This window comes from Manis pentadactyla, chromosome Y (assembly GCF_030020395.1).
Source record: "Manis pentadactyla isolate mManPen7 chromosome Y, mManPen7.hap1, whole genome shotgun sequence".
Classification (NCBI taxonomy): Eukaryota; Metazoa; Chordata; class Mammalia; order Pholidota; family Manidae; genus Manis; species Manis pentadactyla.
In genome coordinates, this window is record NC_080039.1 from 32891275 (window position 1) to 32916306 (window position 25032).

Here is a 25032-nt window from a genome sequence, read left to right on the forward strand (position 1 = left end):
GTCCCCTCATCCGTCCCACCATTCAGTATACTCTGCCACGGTCATTCATTTACCCAACAGATAGGAACCCCCCACCTCTCCATGCCAGATCCTGTGCCCGTTTTAGAAGCAGACCCGTACATGCCCTCCCAGCACTGACGGTGTAGCAGGGGAGAAGGACATGGCCTTGGGAAGTCACAGTAAACCCAGAGGACACTCACAGAACCCGAACCACACTTCACAACCTCCAGCCCCCTGCCGTCGCCTCCCCTCCACACACACCAGTTTGCGATGCGATTCAACGCCCTTGGCCCAGTGTTGCTCGCTCCTCTGAGAATTAGCCAAGGGAAAGCTGACCCCTGGGCACGGGGAGGGAAGCAGAAAGAATCTGCCCATGGTCGGTACAAGGAGGGCCTGTCAAAGTGGTGGCCTCGCAGGGGCTTCCTGCGAAACTGGTTGACAAGCTGCCATCCCCCCTCCCCGCCCCAATTCTGGAAGGGTGAGACTGCTACCCCCTTGGCAGGGTGCCCTTGGGGGCTAAAGACGCGCATCCGTAGCATCCCTCAGTTACACTTGGCATTCAGCAGTGAGCTGGGGTTTCCCACACCCATCCTGGACTCCGTGCCAAAAGCCCCCGGCTGCGGGTTTCTAGGCTTTGCTCGCAGACCGCCCCGCAGCCCCGTGGCCCGGGCACCCACCCCTCGCCCTTCATCCTCACTGCCTTCGGAGCCGCTCTCAGCTTTGTCTTCACCAGCCCCTTCCCGGCAACTTGAGACTTCCTGCTCTCCTTTCAATTTAAATTCTTGAACATGCAGAGATGCTTCATCTTAAATGCAATGAATCTGTAATAAAAGCAGATTTCATTAATTCGCTGATGTATCCCTCCAGAGGAAAAGGCAGGTAATAAAACTCATGTTAGGATGGGTGCATTATGTGTCCTTCTCAGCTCCAGGGTATCATTTTTATTTGATTGATGATGAGCCATGGACTATACAAATAGATAAATAGTTAATAGAAATTAATTCTCTTGTTTGTAAGATGTTATTTTATTAGGTTTTATTGGATTTTAAAAGCTGTACAGTTACCCATGGGAGTGTGAGCCATTCCTCAGTGGATGTTTGCTGCTGTAAAAAGGGAATTAAAGTTTAAGATAATCGGGAAGTTAAATTCTGAGACTGCAATGTGCTATTTATTGATTTAAATGGCAGGTTTTTAAGTGAATTGTCACTTAACAATACAAACAAATTTAATCCTTAGATTCCATACAAATATTGGTCATGGCTTCCTGGTGGAGCATTACTTTTAAGAAAAACCATATATTTGTGTATACATATGATAACATATATATGATTTTTTTAAGTTATCCATATACATGTACACATGTATAGGTATGTATATATATGCATGTACATATGGAGACATTTGAATCATTAAATATTATTCCATGTGCAGAATGTTATGTTACGTATATTTAAATGCAGTTTTCTTACAAATTAGTAAATATTCAATATAGGAATGTTAAATAATGTTGATTTTCGAACTATGTATTAAAGTGACTTAATAATATGGCCTGATTCCTTACTCCAGGGCACAGGACAGATGTTTTAATCATAAGCAAACATGACCTGAATCCACAGAGGGAGTTCGCACAATGCTCTGACAGGCACACCGGGCAGTACATGACTAAGTGTCATGAACCATCTTTGCCTTGGGATTTATAACGTGGGTCTCGAGCAGAGAAACCAAATAGGAAACCGTGTGCTGTAATCACTTCCCTAGATGTCCAGACACAAAGGTTTATTCACATGGACTTTTGTGTGGTGCTCATATTCTTGTAGGTTAAATATATGTGTATTTATATATATATATATATATATGTTTTTATGGAACACTTGGCTTGAAATATGATTAGTCAAAAAATCGCCTACACTTTTCTGGTCATTAGTAACAAAAACTGTAAACGCTTGAAACAAGCATCTGTAACTTCTGTGTATTTTAAGCCTGCTGCCACTGATAAGCCACCACATACCTTAGGAAGGACGGTGTTAGAGCTCAGCCACGTTCCTAATGTGCGCCCCTGTGTACTGTTCTGTGGTTCTGATTTCTACGTGTCTCCATTTCCCTGCAATAATGGAAGCTCCCAGCCTGTGGAAACCAGCTGTGCTGTGGCTTCCCACAAAGATGTTTGTCCTAAGTCTCCTTTCCCTGCCGTGTGGTGGGGGGTTAGTGTGACAGGGCAGTGAGAGTGCCAGGCCTCTGAATAGCTTCTGCACATTAGAAACTAAAAAAATGCATTTATTGAACACGTCACTGCATATATTGAGGCACATGTGTTCCAGTTACGTTTTGCTTCCTCACAGAGGACTCCAGTACTTACTGGCTGACATCGACAGCAATTGTTTGTTTATTTTTCATAAATGCACTGTTTGGGCCTGTCTTGGTGGGCACGGCTTGGGTCTGGTCCATGTGGGAATGGCTGCCTTGCTGGAGGGACAGGTGGACACTCCTTGTCTGAAGCGTGACTCCCGCGTGTCTGGGGCTGATGCTGGCTATCGCCTGGGACCTCAGCGGGGCTGTGGGCAGGGTCCCAGGGTGCTACCTCTCTGTGGCTAACTGGCTTCCCCAAAGCACTAGAAAGAAGTTACCTTTGAGGACCAAGGCTTGGAAAACAGGCAGCGTCCCACCTAGCAGAGGGGACCCTAACTCTCCCCGCTCCGGAGAGCATCTGCCTTGGTATAGAACAGGACAGTGCATCTCCATCAGGACAAGATGCTGTTAAAGTGATGCTCCCAAGTCTTCACGGGCTCCTCCCCAGTCTCTGTGGTTCATGTATGTGCGGCTGCATCTGCCCTCCCTGGACCGGTGGGAGCTCTGGCGTGGAGTAGGGTAGAATGCCATGGATTGCAGAATTTCACCTCAGAGTGGAACAAAGCCCCAAGAAGTAATCCATTCACCCCAAGTCAGTTTTCTAGAGGAGTGAGCCAGGGCGCTGGCTGCTGTAAGCAGTTCCCCCTATTCTGACACTCAGTTCTGTAATCATAAGCCAGATTTTACCAGGTCCAGGAACTGGGTTTGTCCTTCCTTACAGACTCCCCAAGAAGGGAAGAATGGGCAGAGAGAATGCTTCTCCTTGCTCCCCTCTTTAAGACACCACCTACTCATTTCAAGCAAACCATCTTCTGTGGCTCATAACGCTCGCCCTTTGATGCTCAGCTCCTTCTCTTTCTCTCTTGCAAATAGCTGCAGGCATCCTTTCAGCGAACACGATGGAACCACTGTGGGCGGGGAATCATGTCCGGATTTGGAGACACTGAGAGAGTTGTCACACTTTTTACCCTCAGGCGGTGTGGCTCCAGTTTTTGTGGTCTGTCTCTAAAGGAAGGTATAATTTTGTGCATCTCCTAAGGAGTTTAAATACTTGAATGGCAAGTGAGTTCCTTCCCAGGGCCTGAGCAGGTGCTGTGAGACCTCAAAGTCTCCTTCAAAATTAAAACAATCCAGCTAACATTACACTTTCCAGATAGACACCATTCTCCGTTGGAGTAGAATCATTACAATTAGATGTGGATATATAAAATTGACACTTCTATCATGCATAAAATGCTAATATAAGACGATCAAACTTCAACAAATATACACTGACTTGTATCTTTATATATAAAATGAATAATCTGACAGAATTGGTAGAGTTGGTCAGTATCTATTTCCATAATATTTTCTTCTTGGGCAAGAGCATATTACATCTGTATGCATACATTTCTGTGGCAACTCAGGTAGGTGGGTATTTGGCTAAATGTGTGGCAGCTTTTTCGTTACGCTTTGATAAACCATCACCAAACTTCTAAATGAGCAGGCATCTTACTCACTAATGGAATATTTCAACTTCTTTTCCTCTGTAGAGCTGGTGTGTCATTATATTTTCCATTTTGTGACTTGCTTTTCATGCACAGAAAGTGCTGGAGCAGCTGTTTATTTGGAAAGGTTCCATTATGGCCATAATAATCTCCAACTAATTGCACATCAAATATTTATTTCTTGCACATTAAATTAATGAAGCAGTTTCAGCAAGAGAAAAATTGGATCAGGTTGGCAAACCGTGCCTATAAATTCATGAAAGATTCCCAGTTCTTTCTTGGCAGGACTCCTTTTCATACAGATTAACAATTTTTAAATGGAAAAATTTCCCATTATCTAGTTGTAAGTTTTTAAATAGGCAAGCTTTCTGTGTGGAAGTGCTTGCTTTCTTTTTTCATTTTTTTCCTTGACATAGCCCATTCTAGCTTTCAGAAATGAAAATAGAAGTCATACTGTTGACTTTCAAATAAATAATCCGCTGTCTCCTTTGCTTTTGAAGAACATGATCTTTTCCCCCTAATTCTACTTTTAAGACTGCAAATATTTTCAACGGGCAGACCTTTATTTTTTAATTAAAATTTTTTTCAGGTTTGCTGAAGTATAGCTGATATATGAAGAACTGCACTTTTCTAGTGCATAGTTTGTTGAGTTTATAACAAATGGCACTATGTTTTCCATCAGAGTCTAGAATGTATTCATTTTGCATAAGTGAAACTTTATACCCACTGAACAACTCCCCATTTCTCTCTCCCCCAAGCCCTTGGCACCCTCCACTATATTCTCTGCATCTATGAATTCAACTCTTTTAGACACTTCATATGAGGGGAATCAGACAGAATTTGTCCTTCTGTAACTGGCTTATTTCACTTGAACAGACATGTCCCCAAGGAAGAGATACATATGGCCAACAGGCATGAGAAGAGAGACTCAACATCAATAATTACTTTGGTAACGCAAATCAAAACCACAGTGAGAGGCCCTCTCACACCTGTTAGGGTGGCTACTATCAACCACAACAAAAAATAACACAATGAGGATGTGGAGAAACTGCAGTTCTTGGACAATGTTGGTGGGAATGAAAATGGTGGAACTCTCTGGAAAATAGTATGGAATTTCCTCAAAAAATTCAAACTAGAACTACCGTATGATCCAGCCATCTCATTTCTGGACATATATCTAAAATAACTGAAATCAGGATCTCAAAGAGATATTTGCACTGCCATATTCATTGTATAATTGTCACAGTAGCCAAGATATGGAAACAAGTGTTCATCAGCAGATGAATGGATAAAGAAACTATGTGCATGTACAATGGAATATTACTCAGCCTTAAAAAGGAAGGAATCCTAGCCTTACAAGGCAGGAAACATGGATGGACTTGGAGGACATTATGCTCAATCACGGAGGGGACTTAAAACTTTGCTGATTAAAAGTAGCAACTAACAATTTATCCTGAAAATCAGTTTGCCCTTTCAACTTACATTTTTTTCTTTTGATTCATTCCCTGAAAGATTTCTGATACCGTTTTCTTTGAGACCCGTTGCTGGTCTATAGAAAATGACTCATGATTTTGGGAAACAGTTTCAGGAAATCATTTCTCTGAATGGTTGGTCTTTTGACACTGAGGATAATGCCCACAGATTTCTTTCATCTGAATAAATTGTCTTACCTTTTTATGGTAGTATAATCATGCACAGTTGCCACCGAGCATTATCGGGTGTTTACAGTGCTTGGTAGAGAACACCAGTCCAAGAAGTGTCCCACCAAGAAGGATTTCTTGTCTGGTTACTGACTGGAGAGTTGTGAGAGGTATTCGCTGTCCCTTTGTGCAGGACTCTTGAGTGGGGTTTCTGGCTTCAATTACCTGTGAATGAAATGTGGTTTGCATTTGTTTGCAGAAAGGGCCATTTAAAGCCAGTGGTGAGGTTCTCACCCTGCTGTTTCCTTAGGACAGCAACTCGTCCTATGATTGATTATAAGGAACTGGCTCACTTCGTTATGGGGGCTGAGAAGTCCCATGGCCTGCCGCTGCAAACAGGAGGCCCAGGAGAGCTGGTAAAGTTCAAGCCCAAGTCTGAAGATCTGTGACCTGGAGGGCTGCTGGTGTAAGTGCCAGTCCGAGGGCAGGAGAAGAGGGATGGTGGGAGAACAAAGTCTCCCTACCTCCGCCATTTTCTTCAGCTCGTAGTTCTATTCATAGCCTTCAGCAGACTGGATAATACCCCCAACCACCCTGGGCAGGGCCGTCTGCTTTACCAAGTCTACCAACTCTAGTGCCAATCTCAGCAGGAAACAACCTCACCGATACACCCAGAAACAATGTTTAACCGAATATCTGGGCACCCTGTTGCCCAGTCACACCGACACATAAAATGAACCATTACACGTATTTTTAGGATTTCTATATATCACATGCTCTCCAGCGGGAACCCATGTCTTATGCCCAAATTTTTATCAGCGACTCTGCCTTCCACTCACTAGATGCCAGTAGCCACCCTCCCACCCCTCCTCACCCCCCAGTCCTGCCAGTCCCAAATGCCTCCAGTCTTTGCCAAGTGTCTGCCGGTGGGGGGTGGGGTGGGGACCATTATTCCCCAGTTCAGCACCATGGTCCTAGCTCAACACCGTTCCACAGGAATGTCCTCCTTCAGGGTCTTCCAACTGCCTACCAGTGACTTCCTTGAAGGGAATTCAGTGCTCTTCAGCCAGTCTTTATCAAAATAAAGAACGCACCGACAGCTGAGGATTATTCCATATGAACAAGGATAGAATTAAGGTTCTTTCTGTTTCTCTCACACAATTTCCAGGTCTTTGTGGAGGAAGTCAGTTAATATTGTCTAGATTAGTGGTCCCCTAAATTTGTGTGCCTATCAGCCTCATCTGGTGATTTTTAAAAACCACAAAGACCATGCGACAGCCCAGAAAATAAAATCAGACTCTCTGAGGGTAGAACACAGGCATTGTTTATTTTTGACATTCCCCAGGAAAAGTCTAGTGTGCACACACATTTGTAAACTCCTGGGGTAGAGTTTTGCTAAACTGGAAGATAAACATATCATACTTAATTAGCCATCGCATTTACTGTTGTAATCTTAATCTGAAAAGGTCCTAAAAAAAGTTTCCATATGTTGGGTACATGATGTCATGTAACTGTTTCTCTCTATGCATTTGGGCCATAATGTACAGTCATATGATCATCACAAGATTGAAAAGAGTACATCACTGTACTCCTATGAATCCCAAGGTCCAGTGAGTAGCACCGACAAAGTACACAATCAGCAGTGGTTAACACATAATTATCCTTTTCCCCATGTAATCCTTTGCAAAAATTATGTGTGGTTCATTCCTTCGATTGCAATCGCATTTTCAAGAATTGTCTAGAAAGCTGAACAAACAATTCAATCATTGGTTCACCATCAGGAACAATTTTCTATGACTTTAGTCTGTATCTGGATAACCTGGAATATACCTTCAAGTAATTTTTTTCCAGAAAAGTTACCTGGATGATAGATATCACAAGCTGTAGTCCACCTGAGCACATACATCTTCCCATTGCCTTCACACTGGACGAACATCTTGGGCTGAATTCTCGGGTCAGCCCTCCACATTGTCTGGACATTAACTCTTTTATGAGTTGACATTCCAGAGAAGCATGAGACCAGCCCTGCCTTGCTTGGCTACCAACTTTCTTTGCCAGGGTATAGAGGTCTTTTGCCTTGTATTTAAATTATGATGACAGCACAGTGTGATTCAGTTTAGTTCTATTTTTATTAATTTTGCCTGAACCCCAAGGGAACCCATTCAAACCTCAGTAACGTTTTCTTTTGTCACAGACCTTTATTGTTATTTCTGGTCCATTTACTTTCAAATTATCTTCAAGAACACTAATTAGAAGTTGATGCTTTTCTTTGTCATTTATTATTTTAGTCTCTTTCCATTTAAATCTATTTTTCCTCTTTTTCTGGGAAAATAGCATTCTGGGAAAGCTTCCCATGTTTTTACATGCCAGAAAATTGAGTATTTTTTCATGTCTGTTCCATTCTTTAATAATTTCATTGCAGACTTAAATTTGGTCATTGAGTTTTGGGTTTCTGTGTGTTGGTCAGGGGGAGGTTTAAGTCATGTCTAAATTCATCTTATCCCATTCTCTTCTTATACTCTATGAATGCCTTTGTATTTGCAATTCTGAAAGAGTGAAATAAGTCCAAACATCCCAGTTAGACAATAATCCCAATTCCTTAGAAAACTGGCTGTCTGTGAGAAAGATCTAGGACATTTCCCAAAGAGCTAAAGAACATAAATCTTTAGGAAGAAATTCTCTTTTAAATGTTTCCCCTTTTCAAAGTTAAGGTACAGGTAAGCCTAGAGATTTCTGGGTCTTACATGTGCTTCTCTAAAAAGCACTTCCTTGCTGTGAACCATTTACACTTCTATAGATAACCCACACAAAATTAGAAAACCATTTTGAGGGACTATATTTGTCTCTGCCTTGAAATAGGTTTGCATCTCAAACCAGATTAACCCATGCCATGATGGAGAGAAAAGGCAGAGGGCTGAGCGGCAGGAAGGTACCTCAGCAAAGCCTGTGGAAGGCTCAGTGCCTCTCACACAGTGCCTGTACCTTGCTTCTAGACGGTAAGTGTTCAGTGACTGACTGCCTTTGGGTCATACACCCCGACTCACCCTTCAGGTTCTGTGCCTACTTCCAGGCAGTTCACAGGGCTTGACGCAGGGAAGGATTAGGCACAAGGACTCCCTGAGGAAGGATGGCGCTTGCTGGAGGCTCGTGGAGGAAAAATCTGATTTTGCACATCACCCTGGGAGATGGGAGTGTGATGACCTAAATGGAGTTTCAAGACTATGCGGGTCCTTCAGTGGAGAGGATGAATTGGGGGGGGACAGAAGGCCAGCTCACAGAAATACTACTATCTCAGGAAAAGAGATAACAGCTTCCAGTCCGTGACTGCTCGGTCCTTACACCCACCGTTTTGCTGAATTTCCTTTTGCCTGGGGATGCGCAGAAGCCAGGCTGGGCAGACAGACCTGAGCAGAACCACCCGAGCAGTATTCCCAACAAGCTGCAGAAGCAACCTGCGCCTCCATTCATCTGCACACAGGGTGCCTAAGGTACATGGTCCTCATGCACACGGGAAGAATTAAGGCGGGCCAGGCATTTCACACAGTGCCCAGTGATCAGAAAGGATGGGATGGTGTTTAATAAACCATTCCAAATTTGTGTGGATGTGGAAATTTCATCTCACTGGGTGCAGGGATGCATGCAACTTTATAAAGCAAGCACATAGAAAAACTGTAAACTATTCTGGATCTTGAGTTAGGGGGATGGGAACAGAGTAAAATTTTCTTGAGGAGAAAAGATAGAGCTGATGTGGAGAAGAGCCATCTGAAACCTGGCTAATTGATATTCTTTCCAGAAAGTACAATTTCCCCTCCACTGCCCATCTTTTTCACCCTTAGGTCAAAATGCCCTAGAAAAGCTTGACTTTTGCTTTAATCACTGAGGATAAGATAAGAGTAAATAAGAGTGACCTAAGTGTTAACTAAATAGGGTCCACATCCCATAGCCCTCGACAGACCTCACGAGGTGGTTCAGATTTGGGAACCATATGGTTTGGGGAGAACGCCATCTGTTTCCCACCTCCAACAGGAAACAGTTTTTTCTTGCTTTCTTTCAGAAAATTAGCATGCTTACACTTGTCACACTTAAGGTGGCACATGGGGCTGCAGATGCTAATGAAGCTGTCACGATGTCACCTGGTCACCAGGTGAGCAGGAATAAAATCACCTCGTGAGGACAGGCTAGAAACTAGATGGTGAAAATTGGCACTTTTTTCAAGTCCTTCTGCTGTAGGGTGCTTGAAATGCTCCAGCCACATCCTGTTCCTCTTGCCATTTCCATAAGATTTTGAGCCAAAATAAGCAGCCAGTGCAAATGTAAAGCACCATGAAGATACTCGGGCACAGAGACACAGCCCAGCTGCCCAGGGGACCACCGTCATTTCTAATGTCTGTGTAGAAGCAGGCCCGGTGTTGTTTCTTTCCTCCACAACTACAGCTCCCTTGCTAGAGGGTTTCCCTCTGAAGGGGAGCTTTGAGGAAGAAGGGGTGAGACTGATCATTGCATGCTTGCTGGCAGTTCATGAAGTTGGGGGTCTGGTGTTTGCTGGGTTAGGGCTGGCCTTTGGAGTGATGCCCAAACATGACCTGTCTCCTGGTCCTGGCTTTCAGCCAGCGGGCTGCAGGCTCCTCCATGCAGACAGACACAGAGCCCAGCGCCCCTGCTGTGTGCTTGCCAACCCAGATCTGATGGCCCGTCTTGGGCCAGGGGCTTGGACTTCCACTGTGTGTGTCCGGGAAGCCTTGGTCAAGGTGGCCATGGCCCAGGGGGGAGATCCATAGATAAACACCACCTCTGATTGCATCAGACCATTTAAACACCAGGCGTCCTGCTTAGCTGCCCGCCTGTGTCCACGTCACCCTGTGAGGTGGTCACTGACACACCCACTTTACCAAGGAGCCCTGAGCCCCAGAGGTTGAGTCAGTCACCATGGTTACGGGTAAGAAGTGGGACCAAGAATAAGACCAAGGTCTGTCTGATGTGGAAACGGACACTCTTGTATTTCAGCACACAGCTGGCCTGAGCCGGAGGGAGGGGGAAGGCCAGTGAGCTGAGCCACAGGTCCAGTTTGGTTTTCTCTGCTCTGTTGGGAGAGTGAGGTGTTCGTGGCTGTCCTGCGGCCTATGTTCCTGGCTTCCCAGCAGTAGGATGACCCTCTTACCTCACGTCTGGTCCCTGAGCTGGTGGATGGCATGGGCAGCCATTGTTTCTCCCAGTGATGGGCGTTGCCATAGATTTCAAAGCAAGATGAACACATTTTAGGCAGTGTCGTCGTCAATGTTAACATGACTGTGCTATATCATGGATCATGTTTTTGCTGTGTTATAATGATTTCCTTTGACTGTAAATGGTGCTTCAAAGGAAGTGACAGAGGGGACAGTAACATTTAGTTGAAGAAGTAAAGAGATAATTGGATTACTAATTGTACATGTCATTCTACAAAGGGTATTCTTGAAAAGCCAAGATTCACTAGCATTTCTGCACTATTAGGTGGAGCTGGTCAGTGAAAGGATGTCCTAACTGTTGGCTGATGGTTTGTATATCTGTGCCTTTGCTTATATATGCAACTTTCTCCCTTGCAACCTCACACAGCTTGGCCGGCACCAAAACACTGAGGCCTCCTGCCTTCTAAGGCATTTTTATTTAGTGATATCTTGTGCAGTGCTGATATTTTTCATCGCTCTGTCCACGCGATAAAAAGAGCATAGGTGAATTTGCATCTCTCTGAAGCAAGGTTCATGCACACACATACTATTTTACTCATTTTCCCTGTTGAGTATCATGTATTCCTAATCTGTGTATCACTCAGCGAGGCTAAGAGCTGGAAGAGGCTCTCACCTAGGACAGTAGCCGTGGATTTCCCCAAGCAGTGCCCGTCTGCGTGTGTGTTTTCAAGAACTTCATCCTGTCATTCTCCTGTGAGTGCACTTACTCTATTAACATGTTCGTGTGTTTGTCAAGAGGATGAGAGCATCGTCTCTGCTTTTGAGCCTCATAATTGAAGAACTGAACCTACTTCATCCATTTCGAGTGTTCTCTACAGACTTCCCATGATCCGGTTGTTTGATTTATTAAGTGTGTGATGTTGTATTTTGAACGAAAAGAAAAAATCGTGTATACCTAAATATTTTAACTCAGTGACAGAGAATTTAGTTAAACTGTGAACATGAGGCCATCATCCTCAGCTCAAAAGCAACAGCACATGGGAAAATAAAAGAATAATAAGAGGCAACTGGCCAAGAGCCACACACAGAATGTGCCACGACCTCCCCTGCTGGCCCCTGAGTGGGGACGGTCTGTGGACACCCTTCCCACGTGGCAGTGGAGAAGCAGAGAACATTCCTGTCCCTGGAAGAGGAGGTCAAGTAGTGAAACTGCCCCCAGATGGAGCAGAATGAATCATACAATAAAATATCTGTGTCAGTGAAGACCTCTGGGATCGAGCGCAAACCACAGACCCTCCCTGCGTCCTTCCCAGCGGCTCACACTGGCCCCCACCATCCCAGGGAGCCGCGAGCGAGCTCATCTGCAAACAGCGGTCAGAGCTGAAAAAACAAGCCCGTAGACTTCCTTCCCAGTCAAGGACGGTTTTATCATTGTAGGAAATTGCACTTGAATTCTGGTTGTGTAGACAGTTACCTCTGAAGAGGAAAACAGTGTGGACTATTTGATGTCATTTACATTTTTCCAACAACTTCTTTTAATTATCAGAAGTCATTCTAGATAGATTAAATAAAAAAACCGGTACACAGGCAAATATTAATAAAATACTAATGGAGAGGTTAAAGTTCCCAAAGGATTGGAAGTAGAAATACTCAGCACGGACATTGGTTTCAGGAAGGGCTGGGCTCTGTCGCGTGGACTCCTGAGTACCTTTTGTTACTTCACAGTCATTAAAGCCCTCATCTCCCTGCACCCGGACCTAGAGTCCAGCAGCTCAGGTCACTCACTGCTCAGAGTCCCTGTTTGTTTTTTGTTCAAGGAAATGATTTCCACACTTGGTAGTTTGACTGTCAGTTTTCTATTTTTACTTTTTGTTTTTTTATCTCTTGGTCCTGTATATTAGAAGCAAAGAGACCTCAAAGTATGAGCTTAAAATTTCATGTAAAATGGGAGGTACTATGGACGGAACCGTGTGTCCCCAAATTCTTATGCTGAAACCCTCACCCTTAAAGGGGTCATATTTGGAGAGGTGCCCACTGGGACATGATTCAGTTTAGATGGGGTTGCAGGCCAGGCTTTGGGAGGGGACCAGGTCATGAGGGCAGAGTCCTCAGGAATGGAACTGGTGCTTTTTAAAAGGGGCTGAAGAGAGCTCTCGCCTCCCTTCCGCCCTGGGAGGCCACAGCCAGGAGGTGGCCCTCTGTGAACCGGGAAGCAGACTCTTGCCAGGGTGCCTAAGCTAGAATGTCCAGCTTCTAGATCCAGGAAGGATAGATTTCTGCTATTTACACGCCACCCAGTCTGTGGCATTTTGTTCTAGCAGCCTGCACGGACTAAGACCCCCCACCTTGCTGGCATCCTCATCTCAGACTGGCAGCCTCCAGAACTGTGAGAAGACAGATTTCTACTGTTTAAGTCTGTGGTATTTTGTTATGGCGGCTGAGCAGACTTAAACAAGAAGTCACAAGACATCTGATCCCTCTCCCAAACAGGCCAGGCCACTGCATCTTATGCTGAGACAGTTGCAGCTGCACCTGAGCTCCAGACATCGATATGTGCCCATGCAGCTTTGTGCACATTTAACTGAAATATTTTGGATGTTGGATATTTTTTGTTGAATACATTTCCAGAATCAGATTTCTGATCTGGAATCATTCCCTGACCTTTCAACCTTCATATGCCAGAGTTCTAATACCTTCACATTGAGAACAGTACATGATTATGCTTCCTAGTAAGTGTTATGGCCTTAGAAGCTTCTGGAACAAGACAGGCTAGACATAAATCAATGATTAGATGGAAAATAGATGGATAGGTAGCCAAAAATATAGCACTACTTCATTATCAGCAAGTGACTCAATCTTACGAGAAAAATGAAAAGCTTTTGAAGGGCAAAGCTAAAGCTTTCCATTAATTACATCCCAAATATAGGAATTCCATGAAAAAATCAAGCCAGTGGAGATCCAGAAGTTTAAAAAACAGCTACTTTTATATAATCAGTGAGACTCATCTTTCCTATATGAGACAATATCGCCTATTTAAATCTTAAGCTATTTTCCCACTTTCTTCATCTCTGCAGGTACTATGTTTAGGGGAAACGTGGGGAAGGACATAACGCCTACTCCCGTGGATTAATTTGGGGGATTCACTTGAAAAACAGCCTTACCTTCCTCCAAGTTAAGAAATATTTACTCTCATTCTGCAGATGTCAAAGGAGAAAAGAAACGACAGGGCTCTTGGTTTCAAGAGAAATGTCTCTTTATGGTGTTATAAATCGTGTCTGGCAAATTAAACTGCTACAAGCAAAACTTTCCTTTCATTCTGGGAAAAATAGAACATTGTTAATATCATGCTTTTGTTTCCCAATTTTCGGTTTCTGCATAAAGTTAAAAGAAGTTAAAAATAGCCAAATGTGACTCAGTTAACAACCAAAAAATAGAACACAGGGTAACTCAGTCAACTGAATAAGAAAAATCTAGCTTAAAGTTGCTATAAAGAATAAAATATAAATCCTTGTTTTTGCAGAAGCATGCTACCCTTTTTCAGTCTATTGTATCACCCAGTGGCCCCAAATATAATATTTAGATGAACATACATTCTAAGTAGACTTTTTTTTGAGTATTATATTCCACCAGATGGATGAAAATGATTTCACAAACTTAACAGTTTCATTACACAGTAAATGTTTGATTAAAGGAGTGTGCATTAAAAAAGACTCAACTCACACAGAAATGCACAACATTAACGTATTTTTAATTCAGGTCTGTGTGTCTGCAGACGCAAACATTAATGAAATCCAGTGCAGAGTAGCAAAGGATGGAGGTGGGTGGGTGTGGGTGTGACTGTTATGGGTTTTAAAACAGAAAGCTCTGCCCAAAGGAGGAAATTGTCTCCACCAGAATTTTTGGAAAATGATCAGAAATGTGTGACTTGACCTGTGCCCACAGGTAGCGTATGTAAAACAGGACATGCAAACAATGAACTCCACCAGGAACAATCAAACGCACAACGGAAGTGAAAACGAAAACAGTTCTAGAGCTAAATAAGAGATTCACTCCAACAAGGTGTGTCAGGGGGGGTGTGATGTTGGGGTGCAGTGCAGTGGGCGATATGAGGGGTGGCCTTGGAACCAAGCGTCGACAAGAAATGTTCAAATGGCAAGAAAATCTTAACTAACACTAAACATTATGTCGATTTTTATGCTCTATGCTTTTATTCTAATTTGTGAACCAGCTGGCCTCTTTACGTGAATGATTCCGGTCACCTGGACTTGTTCCTGTTCAGCCTTCTGGGAAAGGGGGGAATACGGGGCGTAGGGAGGGAATGTGGGCAGGAGGTGGGGAGCTCAGACGCGGAGCAGGTCCAGTCCCTGTGTGGTACCAGCACCCTAGACGCAGAGGGACTAGCCAGGATCGTGTGGCTGGGGGAGGAGCAATGAATGAAGAAATGGCAATACCAACTGCCAGGCAGCTGGTGCCTTACTTTGCTTGCGGCTTGCCCATGTCCCCCTTCCCGTGAGCTCTGTTCCTCAGTCCAGCCACGTCTCTCCGTCCCCACTGCGGTCCTTGTGCGGTGGGATCAGCAGGGCAGCTTTTCAAGAGGTGCCGATAGCCCTGTGACATTATGGGATCGGCGGTAACAGGTACCGGGATTGGAGCATCACACCAAGAGCACTTGTGTGCATCCGATGGAAGGTTCTAGAGGCGGGTCTGCAGACACACACTGCAAATGCGATTTGGTAAAAGCGGAACTCGGCCTCAAAACATCTTATTGGAGATCTCTTGCAAAAACCCCAAGCACTCAGTGCATTTTCCCACATAGGATATGCTAAATAATACATAGTATAAGCAGAGCTGAGAGCGCGGTGCCCGATGTGATGGTTCCCAAAGCCTTTCTTCGACCAGATACTTTCAACTCAGTGTTACCAAAAGAATAAAAAAGAAACAAAACCCTTTTTGTCTTTATTGCTTAAAAATTCCCTGATAGGTTTGGGCACTTGTATAGATGGGAAAGAAAATGCTTTCACAATGAAAATTAAAAATTAATGACTTGTAGAATTGAAGCATAAAAGCCAAAAGTAAAAAAACAAACTGATTTTGCATTTTTTCCTCGCTCAAATACATTTAGAGTCCAAAGCTTTTTCTCTGTAAGTCGATAGAGTTTTAAAATAAATCTTACCATATACCTTTTGAAATGTATGTGAACATAGGATTTTCATCATATGAAGACAGAGGATGCATGTGAAATAATAGAACACAAAATGGATGTTCATAATTGGGATGTGCTCAGGCAACTAGAAGAGGGTGGGAAATCACACTGGTTAATTATTTAGGGTAGGAAAAGAAATATCCATTTCCTGTAGAGAGATGGCATTGCATACTAGCAACAGACGCAGGTGAATAAATAGGTTGCAGAGAAACTTATTGACTGCTTGCTTGAGTTTACAAATTAAAGAGAGATTGAATGCATTTTAATTAATGTCACAGTGCACACGCAGAGAGAAAGCATATGATTTCTAGACGGCACACACGGCTAGAGAGATGCAATTTCATAGATTATTTCATATAGAGTAAATTCCATAATCTGGAATTGGTAATAACAATCACCATGAGGAGCAAACTGCTGATTTTAGATGAATATCAACTGTTCATTTAGCACTTAAAACTCAGGACCCCATGTTTACCTGGATGAATGATTATTGATACCAACGTGTGATAAGCGCAATATGAGTCACACAAAAATAGACTCCATCGCCGTGGCCTCCAACCCTTTCCCTTGAAGGTAAATGTCTGCCTAACTACATGTTCATCCCCCTGCCTTTTGGAAGTTTCTCTCCTCTGTCACTGCCCCCAGACATCCGAAAAGGAAAAGCTTCAGGGGCTCTCAAAACCAGTAAGGTTTTAAGTTTTCCCTGCGGCTGCTGTCCAGGCTCTGGGCACACCCTTCCCCCACTTATCCCTCACTGGATACTTTTCCCTAAACCTAAGCCTCATCTCCCCGAGAACTACCCACAAGGTGAAAGCTCTGTTGCAAAGCGGATAACCCTGTGCTGAGTCCTGGACCCACTGTTTCTCAACCTTGGCTGCATTCTAGAAAACTCCAGGCAGCTTCTCAACATTCCAGTGTCTCTCCAGACCAATTAAATCGGAATCTGGCAATGATGCTTTTTAACTTACCCTGTTGATTTGACCGTGTGGCCCACAGCCCTGGTCTAAGGGACGGCCACTGGCTCATCACATCACACGTTCAGGGACATTGAAGAACAATGCCTAACACAGCAATTCCCTAGAGATTAGTTCACAGGTAGTGGATTACGTTAAAAAACAGGGTCCTGCAGCCCAACACATGTGTGCATTGATGAATATTGTGCCACCCCTCTCAGAGATGGAAAAGACTCTGTCAAATACTCTCGGAAGTCATGGTTTTTCAAACCTAAAGACAAAACAAACACAGGGGAAATAAAACCCTTTTAAATAAGTGTTAAATCCAGGACTCCCACATTTTTTTTTTTTACCACGGAACAGTTTGTTTTCAGAGCATCAATATTACCATCTGCGAAACTGACCCTGTAATGCCTGCATTGGGAAAGGGCTGTTTTAATGGCCCAGGATTCCTCTTTAAAGACAGAATCTGGGCCCCACTGTGGGCCCCAACTCTGGCAGAGGATCCAGGACCCTTTCTCAGACATTCCTCATTTGTTCCCACGGAGTCCTCAGTCTCCTGGGTCAGCTAAGAACACAGGCACTGGCTTTGTTTCACCCAGGAACAGCCAATCCCCTCTTCTTCAGTTGATACTCATTTTACTTCATTTCCATGACAAAATGAAGGTATCGGACTTCAGAGCTGGAAGAACCTGAAGACATTACCCAGAATGAAGCCCTAAATGTCCCGCTGCAGGACGTCGTCCAGCCACCTAACGTCGCCAACTCCACTCCGCCATCTGTAAGACGGGGGTGGTGGAAATACTGCCCTTGCCGTGTTTCTGTGACAACTACATAAAATGCCTTTAAAGGAACGGCTAGTCCATAAAACATACTCAACAAGGAAACACGATTACGTTTTCAAGAGGCCAGCCTTTCTGGGGACGACACCAAGTAGAGAACGGACCCGAAGGCCTACGTGGGGAACAAACACACGCAGACCTGCCCACCCAGGAGCTGCAAGCAGTGTGTAGACCACCTTTAGCAGGTCTCACACTGTCAGTGACAAACAGAGAAGAGAAAAATGAGGCAAAATAGACCAGGGTAGTACTTTTCATTTTTATTAACCAACAATGAACTACATTGACACATCGTCATAACCCAAAGTCCATCGATTACCTTAGTGATCACGCTTGCCGTTGCCTATGGACTTGGTCAAATGGGTAATGACATGTGTCCATCATTTACTATCACACAGAGACCCTCTGTGCTCCACCTCGTCACGGCCGCTCCCCATCCCTGGCAACCACTGATCTTTCGATTGTCTCCACAGTTTTACCTTTGCCAGGATGTTACAGATCTGGAATCATGCAGAATCAAGACTTTTCAGACTGGCATCTCTCACTTGTAATATGCCTTTACGGTTCCTCCATGAACAGTGATTCTTCAAGTAATGGATGATGCAGAGGAGGCTGTGATGAAAATATTTTAGGCTGAAATGGACGGGTGGAGGACTTCAAAATTCAGTGCCATTTATTATGGAGATTAGCTGGCAATTTTGAAGGAGGAAAATGAGTTGCTCACAGCAAGGATGGAGTTTATGGACGTTCCCATTTTTTGTTTAAAATGTTACCATAATATACGCCCTGCGAAGTTTACATCAGCTCCTCATAATTTTCATGTATCACACCGGAGAGTTCACTATGCGTCAGAAAATATGGCACAGGCAGAGGAAACGCAGGCGTTAACCCCAGTTCCACACCTGATGCAAAGCCGCTTCTCCAAATACCAGATTAAGCTGCTCTCATTAATTAAGATATCCCCCTCCCCCAGAAACGTCTCATTATTGCTGATCCCACTGGGAATTCACGAAGGTTTACACATCACCTAGCAAAATGTTATCTCTGCAAAGCAAAGCTCTCCACATACTGTGCAAATTCTTAAAGTAGTAAACATGTAGATCCCTTCAAATTGAAATGCAATTTAGATGACTCATTCCACTAATGTGTAGCAGGGTTTACAGATTTTCTATTTCAACATACAATTTACACTTCTGACGTTTTCAAAACAGAATCTGTATTTTATTCACTACATATTAATCTTACATTAATTTCAAAGCAATCATTAGTACACATGATTAAAACGGGTGCAATTTTTCAATATCCCTATATCTTAAAGGGTAGACATGTTTCTTTTTTATTCATAAAATGGAAAAGGTCTAGTTTAAGGGCTCATGAATCTATATAAAATCAGAACCATTACCTGGCCTGTCTGTTGCTATGGCTACATGCTCATGTGATCTGTGGATCTGATATAATTCAGGTAACTGCAGAGCAGTATCACTGCAAAGACATCAGAGAAAATGTAAGGAGTGCAGGGAACCAAGAAAAAATAATTTACAAAAGAGATTTTAAAAGAAAAAGGACCCTCTAAAAAACAATATAATTTCTCACTTAACTAATGTATTTTCTGCTTTTATTAGTAAATATTCATGTATCTTTTTATATATGTTCTTACCCTCCTAGGAATCTATTTCTTCTGTTTATTACTTTAAGGAATTAACTTTAACTGGACAGGAGAAAGGTATATTTTCTTAGCCATGGAATATTGCATTAAAAAAGTAAGATATGTGTACAGATTAAAATAATTTATTGGCTTTGCTTTCAAATCATAAATTACAAGAGCTGTTTGTGTAAAGGTTTCTGGCACCAGAACTCTATTAAATTTTATGGGGTGACCTTTGATAAAATAACAGAGCTGTGTCGCTTTTGTAAACATTAACTTTTTGAAGTAACAGTGGGGTTTGAAATCCGAAGTTACAATGAAATTTAGAATAAAACAGTGATTAGGTATTACTCTTGCAAATAAAGCAGGTCTGTTGGTATTCATGCCCGGATAGGTGGCTGAGTGAGAGAGAGGTAACAGACTGATAGAAAAAGAAACCATGTTCAGATATTAACTGCATAATTAACTAACTTTACTGGACATGATTTTCACCTGAATCTATTACAGCCCAACAGGTGTTCACCTCCTGGGATCACAGAAAATTGTGCTTCTTAACTGACATATTAAATTGATTGATAAACAGTGATTCTTACTAGGGATGTTAGATGGGTCTGTTGAAATAATTAACAGACTATATAGAATTACCAGTGAGATATTACAGACGAATGCAGACCAGGAGAGAAAAAGAAATATCTGAGGGTAAAGATGGGGAACACTGAACACATATAAGAGTGGTTAGAAATCCTGTGAACTTACCTGGATTAGAAGCCCCAGATGTGAGGGCACAAAACACAGCCAACTTGAAAGAAAGCTCGTGTTGGAAATACAAGTTTTACCTGTGAGCTTTAGTGATTTGGGCCAGTCTCTTTACTATATCAGCTAGGGTTTTCCAGAGATACAAAAGCAACAGGATAGATAGACAATAGATGATATATAGATATAGATAGATGATAGATGATACGTATAGATGGATGGTAAATACATACATACATAGATGATAGAGACGGACCTATGTAGGTCTAGAGATACATCAATCTACCTACCCATCTATCTCTATATTGAGATTTACCTTTATTCATTGCATCTTATTTAATCTTACATTAATTTCAAGGCAACTGAAGAATATGGGAATATTTCGAGAAATATTTGAATATACAGGAAATTGGCTTGTACGACTGGCAACTCTGCAATGAATAGGGCAGGCTAGCAGGCTGGAAACTGGGGTTTCTATGTTACCGTTTTGAGGCTGAATTTCTTTCACTCCAGGAAATCTGTTTTTGGTCTTAAGTGCTTCAAGGGATTGGATGGGATACGTCCGTGTAACTGAGGGTCATTAAGCTCCTTAAATAAACTGACGGTTGATGTTAATTACATCTACAAAACACCTTCCTGGTAACATCTGCACAAGGGTTTGCCCAAACACTCCTGGCACCAGAGCCTGGCCAAGCTGACATCTCAAAGTGAATCATCACACTGACCCAACTGCCCGCTCCATCGGCTACAGACGTGCCTCTTGAATCAGAGAACAGGGTACGTCTGTGTTGTCCTCAGAACTGGTTCTTGAATTGGTCCATCACTGAAATCTTTAGAGCTGCATCTGATGGTAGGAGGGTTAACTGTGTTTACAGTGAAATCTGTGAATGAGAGGAAACTACAGAGAAAATGGACATCGCTTAGCCCTGACCTCTGCCTTCATGGACTTCATGTGTACGATGAGATCGGTCTCTCCGATCAAATGTATGTCTGCACGTGTTCACCTCATTCCTGACACTCCTGTGTGTGAGTCTCAGATGGCCGTGCTGGTAGAGCACGGTGGCTTCTGCGGTCAGGCTGCTGGCTTCTGGTATCAGCCTTACACTTATTAGCTGGTGACCTGCAGAAAAGCAGCGGGTCTCACCAGGGCTCATTTTCCTTATCTCATGGAACCTGCCACGCAGCTAATCAGTGCCTAGCGGATTGCTGCCATGGCGAAGCGGCACAGCTCATGCAGATCAGACAGGAGAGGGCATTTCGGTCAGTGCCCCTAGGTTCGTGCCCTTGCAGTCCTCCCTGACCCTGGTCATGGGGGCTGCGCTCTCTCTATGCTTGCGGGAGGTGTGGTGCCTGCTCGTGGAGTGCAGTGCATGTGACTCCTCAGCAAACATGCTCTGTTCCAGCAGCAGGCTGGCTCATAGCAACAGGCAAGGTCGATGACCAAGTCCTCCCTATTAGAGAAACCACGCCTGCAATCATACAACCTACTCCAGTTATTTCTTTCTGCGTCACAGCCACACGTCTTCACACAATCATCTGTGGCTTGCTCTTTCTTGTCTCTAATTCCTCACCCCTTGCAGCCTAGCGTCTGCTCCAAGCACATTTCTGAAACGAGTCACAGATAATATGTTCTCCTCAGTAATTTCTCCTGCCTCCCAAGTAGCTCACGTCCATCTCCTGTATCTTCTTTTGTCCTAACAGTCATTTAGCAGCATCCCAGACAAGTGCCAATGTGGTACTCACAGGGACGGGATGCCTTAGCATTATTCATCAGCTAAATAAGCATATGGACCTTATTAATATTTTATGTGTCCTTAAAAATCTGTTTTGTCAAATGCTTTGGGAGACCAAAGACTCATCACTTCTCATAGTCTCCCCTCTCAGCCTGCAGGGCATTTTGCAGCTCAGCACGACGGCTGTGGAGGGGCTTCCTGGATTTGCACCTGTATTCATCTCTTTCTCCTCACACAATTTATGCTTCTAATCTGGGAAGAAGCAGAAACTGGTACAGTCAGTTGCTGACTTCAGAAAAATACCCCCACCCTCCCTGACTGTACAGGTCTCTTCATTTTGTTCTGAATATTTGATCTGAATACGATAAAGTTAGGTCCATGCACATTTTCTACAAATACAGCGACATGGTTCTTTCTAGGTGTGGACTGGGTGGCAGAGGGAAACAATATAGGACGGACGGAGGCTTACTTCTCAATAGATGCTCTTTGGTGCCTTTTAATTTTGTATCATATATGCATGTATTACTCACTGAAATACGTTAACTAAGTACATGAGCAAACAGTAAACTGCAGGGGACCCAAACCTATCGTTTCCATTTAAGAAGAATAGCCAGGACAGAAGAGCAGCTCTTCCTTTGCATTTTCCTTCTCCCAGGTTTCCTTTGCCAGTAGATACACACTGTGCAATCAAAGGAGCCACTGACGGCTTAAGAGACTTGGGTTTCAGAAATCAAGCCAGTGGCCACCTTCTCTTCCGGAGTCAGCTCAGAGAGAAATGCTGCAGATTGCTCTCACAATGATGTCCGACGTGACACGCCTCCCGGTGTCCACGCATGCCATGCTGTCACTCCTCCCAGAAAGACATGGCATCAGGCTGCATGTACTGGATCTGGAGGTGACTGTGATGTGCTTTGACCAATAGCACGTGGTGGACAGGACACTTTTGGAGGACAGGAGATAAACCCTAAGAAAGCTTTCAGTTCCCACTGCAGCACCCTGAGGAGGGAACTTCCATCATCTTACGCTAAGGAAGCAAATGCAGTCTCTAAGTGAGTGACAGGCCATATAAAACAAGCATGGAGGTGCCCTGACGACACAGAGCGCAGACTCCCTGCAGACGAAGGAGGCTGTACCTCTCCACTTCTCAGCCCCGCCACCTCACACCCTATGCCTTCTATCAGGGTAAGAATGGGTAGATTGGGGTTTCTCTCTTGGGTACTTTGCACTGGCATTTGCATTTTTAATTTATATGAAATGCATCTACAAAAATAATGATCTATAGGTTATATAATGATCAGTACTGCCTTTCACATTTCTCCCTACCTTAGGAATCTCTGCTTCATCCCAGGGACTCAATATGGTTTTGGATTTCTACTCTGTCAGCTGTCTTCCTTAGGGGGTGACCCCCTTAGGAATAAGTGGCCGGTGAGTGCACAGAACAGCTTGCTTATTGCTCTCAACAGCTGCTGAAGCATCTCCTTTCTTTCTCTCCTGCATGAAGATCGTCAAGCCAGTGGCTCTCTGGGAAATGACCCTCAGTCCTCGGGACACAACATGCTTTATGGCTCCAAAGAATTTCTCAAATACAGAAAACAGCAGATACTTCAAAATTGCTCACTCATGGTCTTACACTCAGCATACAGCTGCTGCTATGCGTCCCTCCCTGGTCCCATACTTTCTTGCATTGGCCAAATCATGGAAGAGCAGGGTTGGGACTCAGCATTACTGAGTCAAAACTCAGGAAGCCTCCTTATGCCTCTCTGACTTGACTCTGGGTCAAAAGCCTAAAGTGTCTCCTTTTCCTCTTCTTTGCATCCCATATAGAGGAAAGTGCATGTGTAGTGGATGGATCACTGGACATCCTCCGCCTGTTGTATCACTGGTCCAGCCCATCTCGCACTGCTCTCTCTATTTGATCATCACAAGAACATTGGAACGCCTCGACAACTCCTGAGTGTGTAAATACCACACATGAACAGGTATGGAGTCCCTGGCATGAAATATCTTTGACTGAGACAGAAAACAGAGACATCATTTCTGGGAGAGTGCTGGCTAAATGTTTTACCCACGCAGCGCAGACCATGTTCACCTTCACACCTGCTCCACCCTCCACCTGAAGTCAAGTCACGTGCCTAGAGGACAGCCCAGTGACACTTCTGAGGGGGGCCTGTCCTTCCTGTGGTTACCCCACTGTGCCTTCAGAACACACGCCGATTTAGCGGACATTAGCCACGTTTTGGGTCATCCATTCCTGTTTCTTTTTGACTCCAAGTGATGTTCTCAACCTTCTACATCCTTTCAAACACCAACCCAGACTCCATGGGAAAATCTGCTATTAATAAGTATATTTCAAGAAAATACCCTCAGGCTCTGAAGTAGGCATTAAAAAAAATGTTTTAAGTGCAATCGACATCACGGGAAGTATGTGGCTTTACAAGCTGACATGAAAGGAACTGCTCATTTGGATGGGGGAGCGTTGCTACCATTTTTTACAAACAATTAAAACCACTGCCACAGATCAGCCATAAACTAAACAAAACCACAATGAAAGGCAAAAGCCACACACGCATCACTCATGATACTCAACAGCCAGCATTATCTTTCCGTCCAAGATGTGTGTAACATTATTTTAACATCGCAACCTAACATTTTGGTCTCCTGGCTTAATTTCACTTTTCTTGATGCTTTACTACTAATATGAATTCCAGGAGGCATCCTATTTTCCCCATGGTCTAAATTATTAATAACTACGTCAAGGATAGAAACCCAGCCTCAACCGTTTCAGCAGCTTGAACTATTCCTTCAGCCAATGCAAACACATATAGTTGGCCCCCAAGTCAGTGTCCCACAGGGCACAGTGTTTGGGAAGAGGCTGATTTGCTCCTATCTGCAGGGAGGCAGATGGTGCCCTGACTGAAGCTTGCCTGGGAGACGAAGGGCAGGGTCTGCAGTCCTCATGTTCCCACTGGGGCCACCGTCAATCCTTTTGTTATCTCAGCCTCCTGGGCTGTGCCAGCCAAGGGCTGGTCTGCGGACTTCCAAGAGCCTCTCCATTTCAACCTCCGGGGCCACATGCTCCTCCTAACATGGGAGAGGCAGGGACCTACAGGGGCATGCTCTTCTCCAGCTCTGCATGGCTGCGGAGCAGGCTCCTCTCCCTCCATTCCGACGAGCTGCTGGGAGAGGGTCCGAGCTAACATGAGGCCAGAGCGTCCATTCTTTCCTGACATTCACTGTTAAACCCTCCCTGGGTCACTTTTAAAGGAGATAC

The 25032-nt window shown here is 43.9% G+C and overlaps 1 protein-coding gene across 1 annotated transcript in view; it reads right to left on the bottom strand.

Moving 5' to 3' along the window:
* Window positions 1–746: 746 nt before the first annotated feature.
* LOC130678838 (steryl-sulfatase-like) overlaps window positions 747–25032 on the bottom strand; it is a 469951-nt gene continuing 445665 nt past the window's right edge. Inside the window, exon 11 of the mRNA XM_057496237.1 lies at window positions 747–821. Within this exon, the coding sequence (XP_057352220.1) occupies window positions 802–821 (20 nt within the window). The 3' untranslated portion in view covers window positions 747–801. The remainder of the gene's footprint in view (window positions 822–25032) is intronic.